We start from the raw sequence: 21,766 nt of genomic DNA, 5'->3' as shown, positions 1-21,766 counted from the left end.
AATTTCTGAAACGGTATAAGTAATCGATCCTTCTACAAGCTATAGGTAACCAACTAACATGTAACTAGCCAGACAAACCGAATGCTGAATTGTGGTGTACATTCATTTTCTCAATCTCAGCTTTTCCTGTATTTCGTGGTCAAGAATTTTGACCAAACATTTCGAAATTATGTTTTTCTTTATTTAAAGGGTAGTACCTCGTTGCAAATCGCAAAAGATACTTGCAAGTAATGAAAGCAGAGAAAAGCAGCATACTCAAGTGACCGATCTGCATATTAATCTCCTAAAACAATCTACAAATTATCATTGCTAATCGATTGCTTGAACAATGAACGACTGTCTCAGGATGAAATGCTTCCCAGCACCATCATTTACATCGCTTTACCTTAATCTCGGAATCACGGCCCTTGATGCTTCAATCAATCACCTACCAAGGTGGGGCGACCAGCATTTTCCTTCGTTCGTTTACCTGTACCTCTGCACCGGAAACAGCGAGCCAGTCACCCAGTCCAAGGGCTGCCAAATTATTAGCTGCCATATAGATGTATTAATCTAAATTTACCTAATTAGCTGGCGAAACGTGTGCACTGCTCATTAGCGCTAAGCATCATCCCTCTCCTTCCCAGTCCACGACGCAATCAGTGGATATCACTGTGATAAATATTTTCTTTCCCTCTGTCACTCGAGCACCCTGAGTGGAGTGTCCCCGGGAACCCGGTGGTCGTTCGTGGATCGCTCCAATCAACAATTACTGCTGCGGCACACTTACACTCACTATCACGCAATGTCACACCGGCAAACGGCAACAAACATCAACAATCGGTGACATCGGGCCCCCCCGGAGCTATTTACACACTGGCTGGCGCTGGCGCTGGCGGGCAGCCCCGGCCTGTTGTGGAATGTTGTGTTACATCATCGGCAACTATGCGAAGGTCGTTCCCCAGCCCTTTGGTCGGACGCCTCTTGAGTGGAGGACTCGCCGTCGTTGTCGTTGTCGTTGTCGTCGTCGTCGAATCCGGATCGAGCTGATTGGCCCCGGGGGTTGGAGTGGTTGGCTTGGAGTTTGCAGCTCGTAGTTCGCTCATTAATCAGAGTCACTTTCGGCCTCTGACACCCCAATCCCGTCCCATCGTCCACCACCGTCGTGCTAAACACCCGCTTTAACCCTGCTGACAGCAGAACGTGACCTCCTCCTCGAGTCCGTTCGTCGTCTTCCTGGCCAGTCGTTCGGTTGCGTTGCGTTGGCACGCGAGCAAACACTTTCGCTTCTTCTGCGTTTAATTAATTATACCTCCTGCCACTTCGAACCGGACTACTTGGACTTGGACCAAACGCCCGGAATGGGTGAAGGTGGTGGAAGAATTGAACCGGGTCCCCGGAAGGAAGTGGCCGGTTTGATAGTGGTAGTAATTCCAACGGTTGCCATTACCCAAACCCAAACAACAACAGTGCTGGACACTGGGGCGTTATTATTAATGCCCGCACGCGGCTCAAGACGTGGAAACGTGTCGCATCTCGTGTTTCCGTGTGTCCGTGTGCCCTTGTGTGTGTGTGTGTGTGTGTGTGTGTGTGTGTGTGTTCTCTTCCCTTCCACGCTCTCTGATGCCTTCTCGCGGCACTTGAGAACAGCTCGAGGCAGAACAGTGACTGTGGCCTGGATTCTCTTCTTTTGTTGTTTCGACGATTGTAATACCGACTCCATGGCCTACTGTGGCCCCGTTTTTACCATTGTTTTCGGGAGACCGGGAGTTCGTATTGCCAAGTGCCAGGCTGCGAGCCCGTAGCCTCTGTTTGTTCTTCGGTCGGCATTAGGTGGCCGCGGTGGTCTCTCGGTTTGGTTTGTATAGTCTCGGGAGTAACAATTTTTGTCTTGCTTCATTCTTCTCGAGTATGTTTGCTGTTCCCTTTTCCCCTGTCGTCCCGTTGCCCAGGTTCCTAAATTCCGACCATTTATCGCCCAGTGATCCACCCAATTCCTGACGTGCTAACGAACTGAACCTGCTGAATGTGCGTTCGGAGGTACCCGCCGGAAAACCGGACCGCCGAAGCACTAACAAACCCTCTGGTGGTGACCCCTTTGTGACCTACCGGCAGTGTGTGATGAGTGTGTGACGTAACGCCCAACAACGCCACGTCCGGTGAATGGTGGTGTTCCTCCTTCTATAATGATTGTTCTCACGCGTTCCCAATGGCAGGTGCTACCGGCGGCGAAAAACAATGGCGTTCCCCGGTGTCTGTGTGTGCTGTGTGTGTGTGCTCGCGAGCAAAAGCTGCAAACAATACAACGACAAACATACCAAAGGACGGTGGGAGGAAGCTTGTGCTTGGATTAAGGAGGAATTCAGGAGCGCGAGTGGATATCTTAACAATTCCGCGCTTTTCCCGTGTGCGGGCACACACACACACACACACACACACACACAGACACACACCATCGCCTTCATTCGCCTTCACTAATCAACTTTTATCATTCTTTTGCCTGGAGGGGGGCGCGCGGCGTGCTGGATGCGGGCACTGGCGCTGATGAATGTACACCGTTGACACCTTAAGAAATAAGGACCGTGAGAACAACCGGTGCGCAAATGCTGCAAACAGCTCCAACAGGGACCACGAACTGCAAGGACCGTTACGGAGGAAGCTCCAGGAGCACAAGAACCGACAGAGAATCGTCATCAACCGGCATTAAGGATGCGAATAAATTAGTTCCCGGTTTTTGTGTTGGTTCGATGGTTTCCTTCCTCACTCCCAAAGCCCCTTTGTGTGTCTGTGTGTGTGTCTGTGTGTGTGCGCTTTGTCCGATTTGTCCCTTTTTCTTGCGTTTTTGCGCCTTCCGCAACGACGAAGTTAATGATGACTGTGCCGTAACTGTGCCAGGCCAAGTCAATCCTTGACGGGGTCCTTGACAACGAAAGGAGAGGAACCTCATCTTACAGACAAGAGGGACATACACTCGAGTCGTCTCGTGTGTCCATTTTAGTGTTGTTAGCGTCCTTTTCTTTCTTTCTCCGGTCTTCTCTGGAATCGGTGTCAGTGAGGCAACGGAATAGAACATTTTATGTATGCGTGTGTGTGTGTGTGTGCGAACACTCCTCCGGACCTATCCAACGCCGACTTGGTTCCCCTTTTCAACTGACAGTTTTATATCGTTCTCTGGCCTGCTTTGACCACCGCGAGACCACATCCCGGTTGACTGGTTGCGGGGTGGTGCATTGACACACACACACACACTGGCACACACTGACACACCGTTTCTATCGCTCCCGGATGACACTTCCGGAACGTGCCCCGCACACGTACCCAGATACGACAGTTGACCCTGAGACCGTTACATGTGACCGTTTCTTATGGTTTAGCACCGAGAAAAGGATGCTTTTTCATCAGACGATGCTGCTGCTGCTGCTGCTGCTGCTTCTAGTGCTGGTTTGATAATGGTTCATCCTGACAACCCCTAACCGTGCTTCGAGGTGAAAGGCTTCCTTTCGGCACGGAAAACGTTCACTTCCTGCCCTGAGCGTAGGTAGGAGGAAAGGAGGCCACAACAGATATCAGATGATTGCTGACCACGTTACTGCGGACCGCAACGTAAATGGTCACCACGAAGGTTCGCTTGCTCCAAAACAAAGCTAGCTGCTGCTAGGCACCGAGATAGCATTTATTGTTTCTAGATGGCATTCATTCGGTTGTTCGGGTTTTCTCTTTCAGCAAGAAACCATCTGAAAATCGGTTTCCCATTCGCCGTTTTTTTTTTCACTTTTCCGAACAACGGAAAAAAATCGCGCTCGGAACAGAATAATGGAGCGGGCAGGACGCATGAAGAGGGCGTGTAGATGAGCATCGATGGGCGGTGATTGTGTGTGTGTGTGTGTGTGTGTGTGTCGCGAGCTTTGCTTTTTGTTAAATTATCTGTTATCATTATTGCGGAAAGAGGGAGAAACAAAAAGTATCGTACCATCACCAAGAGCACCACCACAAGAGGAGTTTTGAGTGTATATGAGTATGAAGGAAGGAGAGAAGCTGATCAGTGATAAGCCCACGATGAGCAGCACAAGGTAGGACAGAGAGGGTGCTCTGTTACCTGCTATACAACAGACTAAACAGAAAAGAAGAGCGAGAGAGGGAGAGAGAGACAGGCCGCTCTAAAGTAGGTTTGTTTGGTATTAATATTTCAATCTTGTGCTCCTCCTCCTTCTGGCACCACGACACCACCACCCTTGTTGTCACAATCTGGCGTCACCCCTTGTGCCCGGGGGTTAAGGTGGATGTATCTGCCTTTGATTGAAGATCCTTTTAAGATAGCACGCACACGCACGTACGAGACAGAAATTAAACGATTCACGACGGGTGGACGGGGGTGCCCGTGCACCCTCTCACACCCTTACGACGCACCCTTCCATTAGCTGGTTGGCTTTTCAAGAAGAAGTTTCAGCCACACACCAGCGGAAGCGAGTTCGGTCCGTGCCTGAGGGAACACACACACACACACAGGTACAGTTACTTAGCCCAGAAAACGGAGAACGGGTCCCTCCTCCCCAGGCCCCTACCTGTACCTTGGCGCTTAAGGCACAGGTGCACAACAAAGACACCACAACAACGCTCAACGCTCACAAATGAAATTGCGCACGACCATGGGTTAAGCCCCCTGTGTGCCCGTGTGCTCCAGGCCCAGACCCACCAGACAACATCAAACAGAATGGCGAATTCGGTTCACCAAACAAAAGACGCACACACACACACACACCACTCCTTCGTATCCTTTCCCTCGAGTTGTTGTGTCTTGTTTAGAGCTCGGACTGCGGAATCACATAACCTCATTTTCTTCGTCCTGTGTGGCGACTGATTGTTTTAAACTCATCTCAACTCAACAAAGCATACATTGTTTTTGTGCATTTTTTTTCTCTTCAGATCATTTTCGACAAATTCACCGTCGGCCGGTTCGACGAAGGGCTCATCGATCCGGACATGGACTCGAGCGATGCGAGCCTCACGCTCGGTGGCGATCTACCCGGCTGCCCCGAAGGATTCATGCAGGTAAGCACACCGCTATATCAACGGGAACATTTCCGTTTCTACGTTTTTTTTTTATGATTTTTCCATGGCAACTAGATCCGGCGCGTACGATAGTGCTAGTGCACGATAATACGAAAGTTATGATGCCAGACAGTTTTGACACCGAGCTGTCAACAAACCACCCTTCCCCTTTTCCGGGGCTTCCCTTTTCCCGTGCTCCCGGCTGGTTCGTGTGGCCACTGCACTGACCACTGCGCACGGCTACGGCTTCATCAGAGAAGGCACGACGACGACGACGACGACGACGAGCAAATGAGAAAGCCACGATGCACCATGGAACAACTTTGCCGCCACTGCCGGCACTTGGCTTGGCAGTTTTGTAACGATTTACAAAACTATTCACGCTGCAACTTTGCTGGCCCAAGCTGTATGCCAAAGGGAGGAAGGCGAAGAGGTTAAAGCCTTCAACTTTTGCTGCTGCTGCTGCTGCTGCTGCTGCTGCTGCTGCTGCTGCTGCTGCTGCTGCTGCTGCTGCTGCTGGTTCGGTGCAAGTTCGGTGCAAACTTTTGCCCTTTTCCTCGGAATCACTTTCAGTACGTTACTAGGGATCGTAAAGTAGAGGATCCTGTGGACCGTTGCTGCAGCCAATGCAACCTTCTAATCTCTTCTCGGTCGGTCGAGATTCTAGTGCCTGGTCGCTGGGCTGGTCGGGGCAGTTCAATGATGATGGGCTTAACGTTTCGGCTGTTTGTTTAGTCCGAATGTGTCTGTGCCGTTCCTGCCTAGACGCTCTTATCGCCGAGCGGCCGAGTTGTTTGCACAACGAACTCGAACTCTCTTCCAGCTAATGCTGCTGCTGCTGCTGCTGCTGCTGCTCCTGCAGTCGTCATCGTGTCGAGAGCGACTTCTACGATAAAGTTGTTGGCACAATTGGCTAACCTGCCGAAAGGCCCTGGCATGTCCGCCCGGACCTGGGCAAACGGGTATGACCGTAATGACGATGTAGTTGCTTGACTTGCGAAGTTGTGTCATCCTTGGACTAGATTCACGGTCCAATCGGTTGGGCCAGCCAGCCAGCAAGTGATAATGATGCCTGGCCTGGCCAGGCCAGCGTGAATGATTTGTCGGGCGGCAGTTGAGCTTAGCAGGACTCAACTCCATTGCCCCACACCACCCAACCTGACGGACTCTCAGCCCAAAGACTAACACATTACTTTGCAAACAACGAACATTCCGTCCAGTGCTCGCACATGCTCTCAATAATGGATGAGCTTCGTCAAATGGTATTGCTGAAGGTATTGCTCGCAACGCTCTTTTTGTTAAATATTCATGCCCGCCCTCTGGGGGGGGGGGAGGAGGATCGTTTTTAAAAAAGAATCCCTTTCCTTCCCTTCTATTCCTGCTCGGAAGGATCGCACGAACCGATAATGCTTTTGATTGAGGTCGGCTAGAGGCATGGCATCCGTTTTTATTTAATTTAACTTATCACAAATTGTGCGACTCAACAACCTAGTGCTAGTGTTCGTTCGTGGACAGCTCAAGGCCGTGGACGAGCACGAGCACGCACGCATGCACGAGCAGCATCATTTATGCAGCACATGTTTTATTGCTCGCGTCGGCCCCGATATGAGCGGCCGCCATCCTTCATTAACCCGCATTTACATTCATTCGCCTTCCGTGTATCCTTCCATTGCTTCATTTTCCTTTTTGTTCGGGTTTTTTTTTATTGGGGCCGTTGTTGTTGTTGTTGCTGATGTGCCAATTCGTCTTTTTCATCGATATTCGCTGTTCGGGATGCGGGTCGCTTCGCTGGAATGGGCACCGTAGGCGTACCTCCTGTCACTCAACGGCTGAGACTGAGATCCGTGAGGCGGTGCCCTCGGGTCCTGTTTTTTTTTTTTGGTAACGAAATAAATTCTCCCCGAATCCCGGCGTCCCCATGCATCAATCAATGTCTTCGCCATGTTTCCCTTCGCCGTCGTGAAGGAAGGTCGGTTCCCTTCCTCTCGTTCTGACCCCAAAAACTAACCACCCCTTTTGCGTCAGTATTCAGCAGCAGTAAAGCACAATCTAGTTACCTTCGAATTCTATGTCTAATCCCTTACATTCTCTTTTCTCTCTCTCTCGCTCTCTCTTTTTCACATCGGCGCCTACTACTACGTCGACGTCTCCACCCGTTTGCAGCTGAGCGAGCTGGGACGCCCGTTCACCGGTGGTTCCTGGTGCGGGAAGGCATCCGGTCATCAGCTGTACTTCAGCGAAACATCTACGGTGACAGCATCCGTCAAGGTAATTTCAAAACTCACATTCAAATCCTTCTAAAGCGTGTGCCAGGGCGGTGTGTGTATGTGTGTGTGTGTGTAGGTTTGTGTGCGTATATTGTCGGTAGTAGTGTCGGTAGTGTATGGTGGCAGCGGGGATTTGGAGTATTTCATTTCCGGTCCAATCCAAGGGCCGAGCACTTGCAGTCTCATTTCCGTTCCAGTTTCCAGCTGGATCCCTTGGCTGTCGACTTCTAGTTACTTCACCGGAAGTTGGAGATACGACTCCCTGTTATCCGCTAACTGTCTTCACCTGACCTGGAAGCGATGGAAACATGCTCGCGCTATGGTCACCACTCAGCTCAGCATCGTATTCTAATCAGTCCACCATACTCCCGTAATACCTGGTGTAACATGGTTTTCAAATTAAAGAAACTAAATTAAATTGCATTCCAGAGGCAAATGCATGTACCGGGGGAACCTTCCATGTAAGACTCAACCAGATGGTTTCGGGTCAATAGGTGTAATCGCTTGAAAATATGCTGCTTCTAGCCCCAGCGCCAGCACCACCTCCGATGCTCACCAACGAGCGGCGGATTTTTAATCACTTTCCTCATCGTCATTTGCCTCAGTGGTTTACAAGCACATTCACACATTGGCACTCGATAATATGTGTCACTCGCTCGCTCGCTCGCACGTTCGTGTCGCATGTCAGGTAGTTTGAATCCCCGGGGGGAGTGTACCGTCATCGCATTTTTTTTGTTCATTTTGATATTAATGGGAAACCCCAACCGTTCCGTTTTCCCCCTTGTTTGCTGACAGCATTCTGTAACATTAAAACGCAACGCAAGACTCATTTCCCGCCTCGTGGCAGCAACACAGCCTGACGCACCGCATTACTGTCCGGGGGTGTCCGCTGGTGAAAGGGGAAAAACCGGGCATGCCGGGGACCCGTTTTTAATTCCGATTGCGTCAATTGAGTATTGGAACTCACCTTCCAGCGGGCGACCAGCGAGATGTTCCGATGGAGCTCATTTGCGGTGCCGATCGCCAGGTTGATGACAATTTTTCATTTACCATTCTCATCCGTATTGGCGCCACTGTACGCGTACCTTCACATACGATGAGGCGATGACGATGAGAAAAGCTGTGAACAGCACACACACACACAACAGGGGTTGTGCGCGAAAAATCTGTCGGAAAAATGAGGAAAACTGTCCCCGGGTCCCAGTGCAATAAGAGATCGACCTGGAATGTCCGTGTGTCGGGGTGTGTGTGTGTCTGTGTGCGAACGCAAAGGTAGCAACGCAGGTATTGGGGTGTGGCGGTTCGTAATTATTGTTCCATGGAATGAATTTTCTCACCTCTACCTTCCCTCCCATCCCATACTCGTATGTGTGCAATATCGCAACCGAGTAACCAGTCCAATCAACTCTTGCGCACACGGACATTCCATCCAGTCCCCCGTAAACCCGTATGGGTACGGTGATCCTTCGTCTCGTCTCGCTTCCTCCACTATTCTCTCGAGGGAAATGCAACACAAAACACAGTGAGAAACAGGTGAAGGGCGAGCTGAAAAGGCAACGGTGGGGACGTGGGCAGGGAAAAAGCTGGGGCGCATAACTCACACCATCGCACCTCCGCGGTGCCTCTAGGTGTTCGTGTTCCCGGTACACCCGGAGAAGAATGGCTGTCTGCGGTGATGTACTGCAATGTTTCGGGGTTTTCTCTCCCCTTATTCCTCGTTCCCTACCAGCGCCAGCGAGCAGCAGCAGCAGCAGCACGTCCCTGCTAGAAGCGTGGAATCGGTTAGTTCCGTGCATCCCAAGGGGGGATTCCGCTCGCTTCTCCCATCCCATCGCCCGTTCGCACCACTGCAGCAGCGGCAACAGCAGTGCATTTTGATCATTTTCCACCAATTCCGAAAATCCCAACGCAACCATATTGTGCTCTCTTTCTCTCTCTCACTCCCTCTCTCGGTAGCGGTTCTCGCTTCTCGGTTTACTTTCCCGAGATTCCCACGGGGGTTTCTCATCCCCGTCATTAAGCTCTAGCTAGGTCACAAGGACACGTGCGGCGGGGAGAAGGGAAACACAAAGCGCTGCAGTAAGATGAGAATAGAAAATGGGTGTGTGTGAGTGTGTGTTTTTTTTCTCGAAATTTTCTTTGTCCGGTGGTAGCAAAAGCCAGGTTACAACGAGTGGCGAGCTGCTACTGTTGCTAGAATTTTGCGAATTCCAACCTCAAAAAACCAAACCATCGAGGTGGACGGTTTGTGAATGTCGAAGGCAGGAGAAAAGTGAGCATTGCAAGCATTGCCTGCTTTAATGCTATGCTATGGACCTGGAGGCCCACTCGCTTACGTGATCGTTGCGTCGCAACCGTATGTGTTCCCTCCCCCGGAGGAAATGGATTCGAAAAGAAAAGCGAAGGAAAACAAAAGAAAACCAACGGCCACTGACGCACTGACTGCCTGCCTGCAGACCGCCGCTCCACCGTAGGTGAAAATTCGAAAATTTGGTTAACCGTTCGCTTTGGCCGCCGCATAAGAGTTGAGCTCGCTGCTGAAGACGTGGACCACGGACCCCCTTTTTTTTCTGTACCCGATTCTCTGCAAAAAGGGTTGCGTTGTGTTTGCTTTATTGCATTTGCGACGACGACGTATCGGCATTCCGGCTTAATGTGTTGCGTCAACGGCAAACAGTACGGACCGCTTGCGCCTTCTCGTGCGCTGCAAGTCAACTGCAGAAACAAAATGCGCACAGGGATCGGGATTTGCATCCGGAGCTCTGGTCGTCTGGATTTACTTCACTTTTTTCCCTTTCGTTTTTTTTTCCACGGTCAGTCCCGGTGGTTTCTGTTCCTCCTATTCATTGTGCAGCAAAAAAAAAACAAAAGGGGAGCATCCGAAAGAAGCGAAAAACTGTTGATGAAGAACCCCGCATTCGCCAGCGTATCCTTCTTATTGCGTTTGCGTCCTTTGAACATATGCTCCGGTGAGCTCGTTGTTGTTTCGGGAATTTACTGTTGTGTCTGACCGCAGTGTAGCGCAGCGCAGCGCAGAGCATCGCATTGACTTTACCGCACAATCCTCGAGCTCGAGGTCTGCGTCACTGACGATGATTGGCCGGCTGGCCGGGGCGGAAGGGCAGGGCCAAAGGGACTCCCGCACTCCCGGGCAGGTATCGCACATTGCATCGCGCTGGACGGATACCCTGGACGATCAATTGCACACGTATTGCCTCGCATGCAAAGAAGCGGTGAGATTGAACAAATCCTCGATTGGATTTGCCACAATCACACACACACACACACACACGGGCACAGTCGCACAGACACACGGTTTGGTTCCTGCATTCTTTCCAAAAGGAGAACCAGCGCGGTGTGCCGCTGCTGCGATGATGATGATGATGAAGCAATAGAGAATGCAATTATCACTGCTTCCACCGTACCACCGTGGTTCTTGCGGTTGCTCGATACCCCATAGATGCCAAGCCAATCAAACCAGAGCGCGCGTGCACCGACACACGCGAGGGAGCTTTGCGGTAAATTTGCATTTTCTCCCCCCGAGCACCCGAGAAGAGGACCGAGAGGCATCCTCGTTGTGCGCCCGCCGGGTGTTAATTGATGGTGCTGGTTCTTTCGCTTCACAATTTGCAACACATTCAAGACGGGGCGCGCGAACAGGGAGAGTGGAAGGTAGGTGGTGTTTCAGATGAAGATACGTTGTAGCAAAGAGAGCAACACGAAAAAAAAAGTAACAAAGCATCTGAAGATGAGGTGCAGTCATTGGTCAATTAGTAAGCAATGAACTTTTACGTGTAATTGATCGGGGCATCGACAGGTCCGGGGCAATGCTCACAACACTTCAAAGGAAGATGTGCGAAAGGAAGGAAAAAGAAGCTTTTCCACGTACCAAAAATGCCCCGGGGGAAAAACCAATTATCAACTTTACAGCAAACGGGAAAGTCCAAGCCTTTCCCAAACGACTTGCGACGACGCGCACACACACACACACACACACACACACACACACACACACACACACACACACACACACACACACACACACACACAGAGGTCGAGTGTATGTAACGATGTAGAGTGATCAAAAGTTGGCGAAAGATTGTTTCGTGAGCGAGACCACGGGGCCACCCTTTTCCTACCGGAGAAAACCGGTGGCGACCCCGATTCCGATGGAAATCAGGCACGACGACGCGATGGACGTTGATGTCACATTCGCCATCAAGTGTTGACCGAGTTAAGACTTCTTCAAGGGGTCCGTGTGTGTGTGTATGTGTATGTTTGTGGAGTAGCGGAGCATGAATTGGCAGCATAACTTTCACATAGCAGCAGCAGCAGCAGCAGCAGCAGCAGCTCTGCGATCAGCGAGAGCAAACGAGACCGGACCGGATCCCTTGCACTAATGTGCTGCTGTCGCTTCTTGAAAGTTAATGTTATGAATAAATTTCAATACTGCCGCCCGTGCAGCCCATTATCGTGTCACAAAGTGTGTGTGTGTGAGCTTGAGTTTGAGTTTTATAGGGTTTGGTTCCGGTGCATATGTTGGCCGCCTATTGAGCTCATTCAACCGAGCATCCGGCGATGTCTCGAGCCCGGAGCCTGACGCCTGAAGGTTTTGACTTGTAAATCGCTCGCTCGCTCGTACCGGACTCTCGGTGACAGTTTCTGCATCTCCGCTCTGCACAACGGAGTGCAGAATAGACTCTGGTAGTACACAAACACGTACACAGAGCACTCTTGCAGTGCCCTAGTTGTAATGATGTTTACAGTACCACTAACGATGGCCGATGGCGGTGCTACTGGTCCGGGTTTTTTTTTTGCCCACCACTCCAGCTGACTTCATGACAGGGCCTCGGTACTAGGAACTGGGATTGGTGGTGGTGGTGGTCGTCGATAGTGCATCTGCATCTTCCTTCTGCCTGTCAACGAGTACGACACAGTCACCACTAACTACAGTGTCACTACAGTCTCAACCCGCTCACCGTATGTGTGACAGCCTACTGTGTTGATGTGGTGAAGTGAAATGCGGCTTTTGCGCTTCGTTGGTAACGTTCGGTGGTCAAATTACATTCCGGGGTCGGAGCAGGCCACGCCATTTGCCGCCATTCTTTTCCATTCGAGGGATCTCTTAATTATTCGGCAAATTTTGGCGCTTTATTCAACCGACAAATTATCATATTGTATTGAAAGGTGGGTGGGGTTTAAGGTCAGAATGGGAAGGAGTCACGCTTCCACCACCAAACGACCGTCAAAGCGTAGTAGAACGCACTGCGCGCAGTCGTAGAGGGAGGTCTCGAGGTTCGGGGTTCCGTTTTTGGGAGGGTTCCAGAAGCCAGATAAACTTGGGACAACATTTTAATTTGATATTCGCCCCGGACACACACACACACACTCCCGGTGACCGGTGCCTTGTGCCCTTGTGTTCCGCTGCGTCCATGGCACTCCGAGGATCCTAAACAAACATGTGGTCCACCAGCGGGTGGTGGTGGTCACAAACGAAATGAAAAAGCTTTTCGACCGCGTTTCGGGGTCAAGCCCTAGTGCCTATTGTCATCGCCAAGTTGGTGGTCGGCCCCAATATACGGCTCAAAACTCATGCTGCTACTGCTGCTGCTGATGTTGCTGCTACCAGGAAGGATTGTACGAAAGCGAAAGGGACCAAAAAATAAATATATACGTAGACACACACACCCACACACACACACACGCACAGATCTGTTCTAGTATCATTTCAGTCCCGTCGAGTCTTCCTCTCACCCGGCTAAAGCAACGCAAACGGAATCGCTACGAATCGCACTATTGACCTTTGACTCCGTTTGGCAAATGGGGCCCCCGTTTGCTGCTTGCTGGCTAGCTGGCCCCATCTCATTGACATCCCACCTCTCCCACCCACACCGCAACGTCCAACTTCGGGCAAACGGTCAAGCATTTTAGATAAAAACAATCTCCGTGCTGCTGCTGCTGCTTGCGTTGAAGACCCCATTCCTGCCTGCAAAGTTTGGGAGCGGTTTTGGGCCCGTTGACGTTCAAACAAAATGCCCTTCACACACACACACACACACACACACACACACACACACACACACGTACTGGGCCCCCTTTTTCGAAAGCGACGAGAACTCTAGAGCATAAACTCGGCACGATACGAACGGTTGACGAAGGTTGATCGCTTTCTTCCCTGCTTCTTCTTCCTCTGGCGTTCCTGTTTTTTTTTCTCTAGGAGGGAGGAAATAAAGATGTTTTCGGACGCCTCACATTTTGAGGATGGCGAATGAGGGGGGGGGGGGGTTCCCTGAGCCGGCCTCAAACACAACAGACCTGCTTTTATGTTTGCTCAAGGGAAACTTATGCGAAATGGGGACAGGCAAACAAATGTGTCCACTGATTTGTTCACGGCCACGGAATTGAGAATCGAAGCAGGCGCTGGAACCCCCTTGGAAACAACCTTTTAACCTGCGCCCAGCGCCGCTCAGCTCAAGTGGATTTACAGTTTTCGGATGTGATCGGGGATTTTCGGCGTCAATCGCAGCGAGAGCTCTTATCGCGTAACTCGATCGTGATGATTACGATTCATGTCAACACACCTGACGACACACCAGCGCCATTACGCCTCTGTTTGGAAGTGTGAATACATTGGTACCGTTACACGGTTCAAAGTACAAAGTGCTTATCCAGTCCAGTGATGGCGTGATTATAATTTCATTTTTGAACCCATGTAAACGATACCCAGCGCTGACCATAACATGCGCTTCAACAACAACACACCAACTTTCGGGCTACAAGTTGTGCATAATTACATTTCCGTGATACACTCACACTACGAACGGTGAGAACGAACGTTCGTTCGTTCGTTTTCATCATCAAAAAACCCAGAAACTCACAGCTTTCGTTTGGGCGGTTGGTTTGTAACCAACGGAAAAGGCAGTCAGTCCATTACAAGGCGCGCGCGAGTGTGTGTGTGTGTGTGTGTGTGTGTTGCGCCCCTTGGCGCCCCTAGCGTTGGTAATGGTACGGTCATTTCACCATCGCCGTGCGCTGTGGCCGTGCGAGCTGGGAATGAAAATATACGCGAATTACTGCTTGGTAGGGCACACACACAATCAACTTAAGGCACCCATCCTGCCGCTTTATGGCCGGCTATAGAGGCGAACAGATGGACATGGGTGGCTAAGGAAGTTGAGTCGCTTGGCGGACCGTTTGCAACAGAACGCAGAAGCGTCGTCGTCTGGTGGGCGCTAGAGTGTAGCATATGCATGAAAGAGCATAAGCAATTAGCTGGCACTTTGGGTCGCACCCACCCCAACTACCCCAAACCCAAAACCAAGGGCGAGCTACATCTCGATAAGACCAAGACCAGAGCCCCAGACCAGAGGGGAGAGCCGAAAGCTGGCAACCGGGGCCAGGATGGCCAGGGATGGTGGTGGCGCCATAAATCAGCTTTTAATTGAGTTAGCTTGCTCGCATGCGCCCTGCCAGGAACCATGCAGGGGAATGCAACCAACGCCGTGCCGTGCGCCGTGGTCTTCGCCACCACCTTCACGGATCGAACATACTACAAACGAACGTATGATGCTGAATACCCCTAGAAGTATGCAACGGAATTAGCTCGCAAAAGCAGCAAAAAGTGGAATTAACTTTTTCGAAATTCGATTCCTTTTTTTCCGGAGAATATTGTGGTTCCGTCACGAGATTTGATTGCCTCTGAGAAGGAATCACGAAGCGGAGTGTACCATTTTAAATAATCAACGGATAGAGTTAAGCGAAACCCAGCCTGATGAGGGTGTTACGGACGTATAATTATCACAATCGATCTTCCGCCCATTTCCGTACCGTCCAGAGATTTCCTCGTCCCGAGATTCGTCGCCGGGTTTTCGCCCCTCGATAAGTTCCGCTAGTTAACTAATAACCAAATCATTACTCCGTCACACCCCTTGCACAGCACCACAACACACCAACACACGCGGGGGCCTTGAGGGACCGAGGGCTGATTATGGGGTGCACGCTCTGCGCTGCCGTTGCGCGAAAGCGTTCCGGACGCTGGCAACGACGAATCACGGGCACGGACATTCCCGGAAATGGATGCTGCTGCTTATGCCGGTGCCCGTGCTGGTGCCGGTGCCGGTGTTGGTGCTACTGCTGCTGCTGAATCTTAATCAAAATCTGCCGAGCAAAGCTCCGAACGACCATTAAGAGTGAGATTAAATTTTAACTTTCAACCACCACCACCACTTCGGTACCCTCGTCTCCCTTTCCTCGGCATCTTCTCTAGGTGACCTCCGGTACGCCGTATTCGGCTTCAGCTCTGCGCAGCGCAGCATTTACCTTCTGCGTCTTCGTCGAGTTCTATTTGCCTTATTGCAGTAGGAAGTGTAGCGGTAAAGCCATAAACGGAGTGCCGTCGAAATCGCCTAATTAGTGCTGGGGAGGGTGAGCGGCACACACACACACACCTCACTCCAAGCTCTCTCCGTTCGCTCCATCAGCTCGTTCGATAAGAAAACCTGTAAGACCCCTTTTCACTGTCGCAACCTCGCAACGTCTCCAACGACGTCGCGTCGCTTCGCTTTCCTTCGCTTATCGCCGATCCCAGCCTGTAAGCCATCTTTCTTCTCCCTTAACGGCCCGAGGGTGGAAATGTTTCCTGCCGCAATCGCAGCAGCAGCAGGCACCGAGGTCCGAGAAGGCGGGCTGGGGTATCCATGTAACCGTGCGCTACCCCCACCCTTGACTCGCTCGTGCTTTCGCACACTTCACTCACCTCACCGGGCGAAGGCACGAACGAAACACACACACACACGTACAGATACACACACACACACGTGCTGCCATAAACGTTTACTTGGTACCGGGTCTCGCACACTCCTGCAGCTCGCGGACAAAGCCATTCCCATTTCTAAGGGCAAAAGATCGGTTGAGATAGATTTCGACAAATTTACGACACTAATATCGGCAAATATTAGCAAATAATCGTTATCGATATGGAAAGCAAACACTCACACACACGTACACACGTACACTGGTACGCCTGGAGACTTCCACTTTGTCCTGGCGGTCCCTATGCATAACACCTCGGATACGGTCGCATGAGCATGAGCGTGAGTTTGTGAGCGTGAGAAAGTGAGAAGTTGTTGTTTGCCAGACTGACGCGGTACGCGGCAGGCGGTATGGTGGCGAGGCGAGGGAGCAACGGAGCAAGCAAAACACCTTCGGGATAATTGATAATGATGATGAAGCGATGGAAAGGATGGGGGACGCAGCACCCTTCTGCCACCGGATCGGACCGGTTGTTCCTTCGCTCGGTCGGTCGCTCGAAAAATGTCCGCAAAAGGCTCGAAGTTACCATTGCCATCCAGGGTCGTTCGCTCTCTCGCTCTCTTGCTCTCTCTCTTTCTCTCTCTCTCCCTCGAACACCTACTCTCTCCCTTTTTACTCGAAACAGTTGTTGAGACAATCTCGGTATCGAGCGAAAGGGTGCGAGCACTGGGCTGAGAGTGTAATTATGGATCAAATTAAATTCACCCCCCACCCTTCTTACTCTCCTCCTTTTCCTCCTGATCACCACCACGGAACGACAAATCAGATCCCCGGGCCACGGCAGCAGCCTCTTTGCTCGAGAAGAAGAAAGTGTTTCGTTTACGGTAACAACATCATGGACGATGACGACGACCGAGCTTTGGTGTGCCAGGCAGCCAGGCGCCTCCATCCGCTCGCTCCGTTGGTTAAACGCTGGCCAATAATTGGTTGAAAGTTAAACCGGAGAACGTGGAGGCATTTTGCTTTTGGTTTATGGAAAATCTTTTCCGGCTCTCCAGCGCCGCTGCACTTGTGTGGTCTCGTGTGGCGCATATGTGTGTGTGCGCCCTCATCCCTTGAAAGAGCTGTTATGCGGGAACATCCCGATAGCGACAGAGACAGCAGGCTAATGAGTGGGAAGTGGTTTTGCTAATTAATAGTGACAGGGCCTGATGCATCCTATAATTAAACCATCAGACACTATTTACGCAGCAACATTTAATATCAGTCAGTTCGATTGGAAAAGAATGCGAACAAACACATGTTTTGCACGGGCGAAGCATTCCAAACGATTCTCGATATCTCCAACAGCTGGAATGGGGCGGAACCACCTGGAACCTGGATTTCCTTTTGTATGTTTGCTTCAAGGATGAGTTCTCGAGAAGACGACAATCCGATTTCCTGTGCTCACCAGCTGGAACAGGGTAATCATGCTCTGATTGCATACATCTACACAATCTCTCTCACACACACACACACACATTCCAAGGGAGGAAAACAATGGCAACACATCGTCCTTTGACGTGCGCGTGGTTTTCCCGCAAATCCATTCAATTTGTTTACACACCAACCACTCCAACAACCGGAAAGGGGGTTGGCCCCATTTCCGGCCATGGATTTCATAATCATAATCCTGACAGTGGCCTCCGTCGGTCGGTTCGGTGCTCTGTGTCGGCTAGAGAACGGATTTTGAGCATTTTACTCGCTTGACATCAGCTTTCGAGGTTAGGGGAGGGGGATGAAGCTTTTTATAGTGAATTTACTCCAACATCAACATCAACATCATCATCCTCGGAATCGCGTTGACATGGCGAGACCGTACGGTCTCACCATGGGGTGGATGGGCATGGATGACGCGAAACTCCTTTCAATAAAATTCAAATTCACATCAATCCCATTCGCCTAGAGCTGTATTAGAGCCACCGAGACGCAACCAGGCAGCGGTATCGCTTCGGTCAACTAGCTGTTGTCCTCGAGTGTGTTCGAGATCCCGAGACCGGATCACAAACACAGACCCGCTGCTTAGGGCACTACTTTTCAAGAGCCCCGTTTGCCACCTTTACCATCCAATCCAAGTTCCAAGGACCTCCAAGGCCAGCAGCAGCAGCAGCAGCAGCAGCAGCAGCAGCAGCAGCAGGATGATGATGATGGTGGTGATGATGCGCTCCCGGGTGCGCTCGCTCGCCACCCGTTGCTGGCACGATTTTCGTTTTAGTTTTGCACTCCAAAAACCCATCATGAATATGCATTAATGCCAGGCTGGGCCAGGAGCCCTGGCCCACCGTGCGATGGGAGTTAGTTTACTTCCAATACCTTCACTCCGCAGTAACGGGGAGGGTCATGTCCTTCGTGCCGCGCTACACACACACAAACAGAAACACACACACAGAGAGACACTGTCACTGTAGTGGCGCTTTTGTATAAACGTATATTTCATTTGAATATAGATGAACCGGAGTAGTAGTCGAAGCCGGTCGTCGCAGTCGCAGGAAGACGATGAAGCAGAAATCCAGCCTTAGCCCCTTTTCGATACGAGAACCGACCTGGTCTGGTCTGGTTCTTTTGCCTTTGGTTTACCTTGCATGGGGGCCATTTGTTTACCTTTTGCCACCCGCGCCACGATTGCAATGACTGGATGGATGCAATCACCGAGAACCCCCCTCCCGGGGGTCCTTCCGGCCGTCCATTTCATCTTCTGGCCCTTTTTCTCCGTGCATTTCATCACGTGTGAAAGGCACAGAGGCACACAGATGGGGAGCAGTGCAGGAGATTGGCCATTGGTCTTCATTTCTCAGAATCCACATTTATAACCATCTTCATGCGCTGTTTCTTTCACTCGTTTTCTCACTTCTCTCTTCTCTCTCTCTCTGTTTACAGGTCTTCCATGCACCGATGCAAGCTGGGACACCGTTCGAGTTCCGGATCCGCTATAAATTCATAAGTCAATCAGAGGCCATTGTCAGGTAAAATTATTCCCCCAACGCCGGCCAGGTGCAGAGGGATGCAGGAGGGTGAGAAGAAGCTGCCAGCCGGGAGGGCGATCGATTGAACGGTTCAATTGGTATTGGCCGGATGGCGAGAAAAAGGAGGAGAGATACAGGAAAAAAACCTGAAGCTGAAGCTGCAGCTGGAGGACGTGTCGTCTAAGCAAAGATACATGACGTCACTTATTGCACAGTATGCTCACGTCCGGAGTCTCGTGGTTGTCGTGGTGCTGGCCGCCGCCTCCTTCGATCTTCCGAATCAAAACGCTCCTCCCCTGATTCCTGAGCATGATGCAGTGCAAATGCTGCAGTAGCAATCGGTCTGGGTATTGGAGCCGGCACAGGACCGGCTGTAAATATCGAACGAAGCACCGATGAAGGGCGATGGGGAAGAAGATGACACATGTTCATATTTCCGAATGATTTGATGTCGCTGTCCCTTTGCTTGGCTGCTCCCTTTTGAAGAAATGCAAAGCCCTCACGCCCTTGGCCTTTGCGCCGTGTTCGCTGTTCAAACCTGGAGTCAAACCAATAACAAACATGCAAACGTACCCGGGAAATGGCATCGAGTGGAGGGGCTACAGAAACAGAGATTACCGGCGTCTCGTTCGCTTTCTCTTTCTCTCTGTCTCTGTCTCTCGACAAATTCAATCAATGCACCCAATACATTCAGCACACTACGCTACGGTCCCGAGGTACTTTCGATTTTCATTTGCTTTCCAATTTATTTTGCTTCCTACGATTGTCGACTTATGAAAGTGGCGCTGTGTGTGTGTCCTGCTGGCAACACCGGTCTCACCATGGGCCTCAGTCAGAGGTGCATCATGTTGTCGGACTGGACAGAGTGGACAGAGGACAGGGCCTCCTAGATTGGCTCCGGAAATTATGCAGCATAGCAACCCCAAAGGATGCTCCTGCCATATAAATCGTGTTCAGCTGCCAAGAAGCTGCTGTAGCTGGTGAAGCTGCTATGCTGTTTGACGAGACCAATGTTTCCGGGAAGTGGTCCCGTCGGTGTTGTTGTTCTTGTTGCTGCAGTACTCGGTACACACATATTTGTTCACCGAGAACACATTAACATCAACGAGCTTACCTTCGACCGAATTGGCTATCTTCAGTGTATTGCCAATCATTCGGAAAATTTAATAACGAAATAACGAAGGAGTTGCTGTCTCCGTCTGCGTGGCTGCGTGTGTGTGTGTGTTTGTAGAAGATGGGTGGAGAGCATACAAAAGAGACTCAAACAAACGAGTCACCAGGCAGCGGGCAAGTCAATCGGAAAATCAAAAATTTCTCCACCCAAACTTTTGTGCACCGCCACCGCCATCGCCCTGCAAGGCTTCCAGGGAACGCACCACTCGAGGAGCGCGCTCACAGTGCACGGAAAGTACTTAGCAAAGTTGGGTGTTCCAGTGAACTTTTGGACACCAAACTCGACTTGGCTTGGCTTGGCTGTTGGCTTGGCGCTTGGCGAGCACTGCAGCGACTGAAGCGATGAAACAAAAGCCGAACCAAGCAGAAAGTGTAACTTTCTAACGAATGATGTCTTGTTTGGCGGCAAAAATGCGTGCGAAAAACTTGAACCTTCCGTTGCTGCCACTGCTATTGGTGCTGCTGCTGCTTCTGCTGCTGCTGCACAACTTCTTAATGATGATGATCTTCAACTGATGATGCCGATGGTCAGAAGAGCCGATGCACTTTGTTAAATTGTTTGCGCAACACTTTAGGAGGCTCCCGTGCGGTGCAACGAGAAAGTGTAACAATCTCTTGCAAAAACTGCTGTTGACCGTTGGCGAGCGACCGCGAATACTGCGAATCAAACATATTTACCACGACATCCATTGAACGGATAGACGCTATAGTTGCTACAAATCGCCTCAAGCATACAGATTCCGCTTTTGAAATATCCATTTTATCAAACGTGAATCCTTACCCCCCCAAACCGAATGAAACTTCTGATGAAATGCTAGGCAAATACGGGAGAGCGCAAGCAGCAAGGAATGCATCCGATTCGTGGTAGCGGAACGTTGGCGGCACCAAAAATCGATTCCAATCATAAATGGAAATGTTATCAAATTGGATATTGAAATGTTAAATAATTCAACCCCTTTCCCCATTGCCACTGCCACGGGCACCGTAAAGAAGTACGAAAGTGCCTGTGGATAGTGGAAATGGAATAGCAGCGAAAGAAATAGCAGGTAAAAGCCTCGTGGTTTCTGCTGCCAGCGCCTGCCGTTGCGACTCGCGAGTTGAAGAGCGCGTTTTTTTTTTTTCCAGGAGTAAGAAGCGATGTACTTTCTCGCTCTCCCTCGAGGAGCGAGACACAGTGAGGCCCTTGGCGCCGCAGAGTCGCCTTTCCGGTTGCTCTCCCTGGACTTTTGGCTGTCACTTTACTTCAATCATAAACCCTATCGCCGGGTACGCTTACCGGAAAAGTGAAACAGCATCGAAACATCGGAGAGGAAATTTTCATCGGAACCACTTTCTTCATTCATTCTGCTTGCTTGCCTGGCTGCCTGCCACCGGTGACCACCGGTCCGTCGGTTCCCCGTGTTTGCGTTCATTTATTCAACTCAATTTGAAACCGATGAAGTGGAAAATTGATCGCAAAAACATCACCTTTTTTTTTTTCTTCCGGTGATGCTGATGGTGAAGAGTAAGGCGAATCGCGCGTTATCCAACAGATGTGCGACTTTT

The 21,766-nt window shown here is 50.7% G+C and overlaps 1 protein-coding gene across 1 annotated transcript in view; it reads left to right on the top strand.

The window, feature by feature from the left end:
- The window catches only part of LOC125956537 (uncharacterized), a 92,596-nt gene that overhangs the window by 46,066 nt on the left and 24,764 nt on the right, over positions 1-21,766 (top strand). Inside the window, exons 4-6 of the mRNA XM_049688528.1 lie at positions 4,903-5,028; positions 7,192-7,296; positions 18,963-19,048. Of these exons, the coding sequence (XP_049544485.1) occupies positions 4,903-5,028; positions 7,192-7,296; positions 18,963-19,048 (317 nt within the window). The remainder of the gene's footprint in view (positions 1-4,902; positions 5,029-7,191; positions 7,297-18,962; positions 19,049-21,766) is intronic.

Source organism: Anopheles darlingi, chromosome 3 (assembly GCF_943734745.1).
Source record: "Anopheles darlingi chromosome 3, idAnoDarlMG_H_01, whole genome shotgun sequence".
In the NCBI taxonomy this organism is placed as follows: domain Eukaryota; kingdom Metazoa; phylum Arthropoda; class Insecta; order Diptera; family Culicidae; genus Anopheles; species Anopheles darlingi.
Note: the sequence above shows the minus strand (reverse complement) of the source record. Positions and strands in the feature narration are given on the sequence as shown.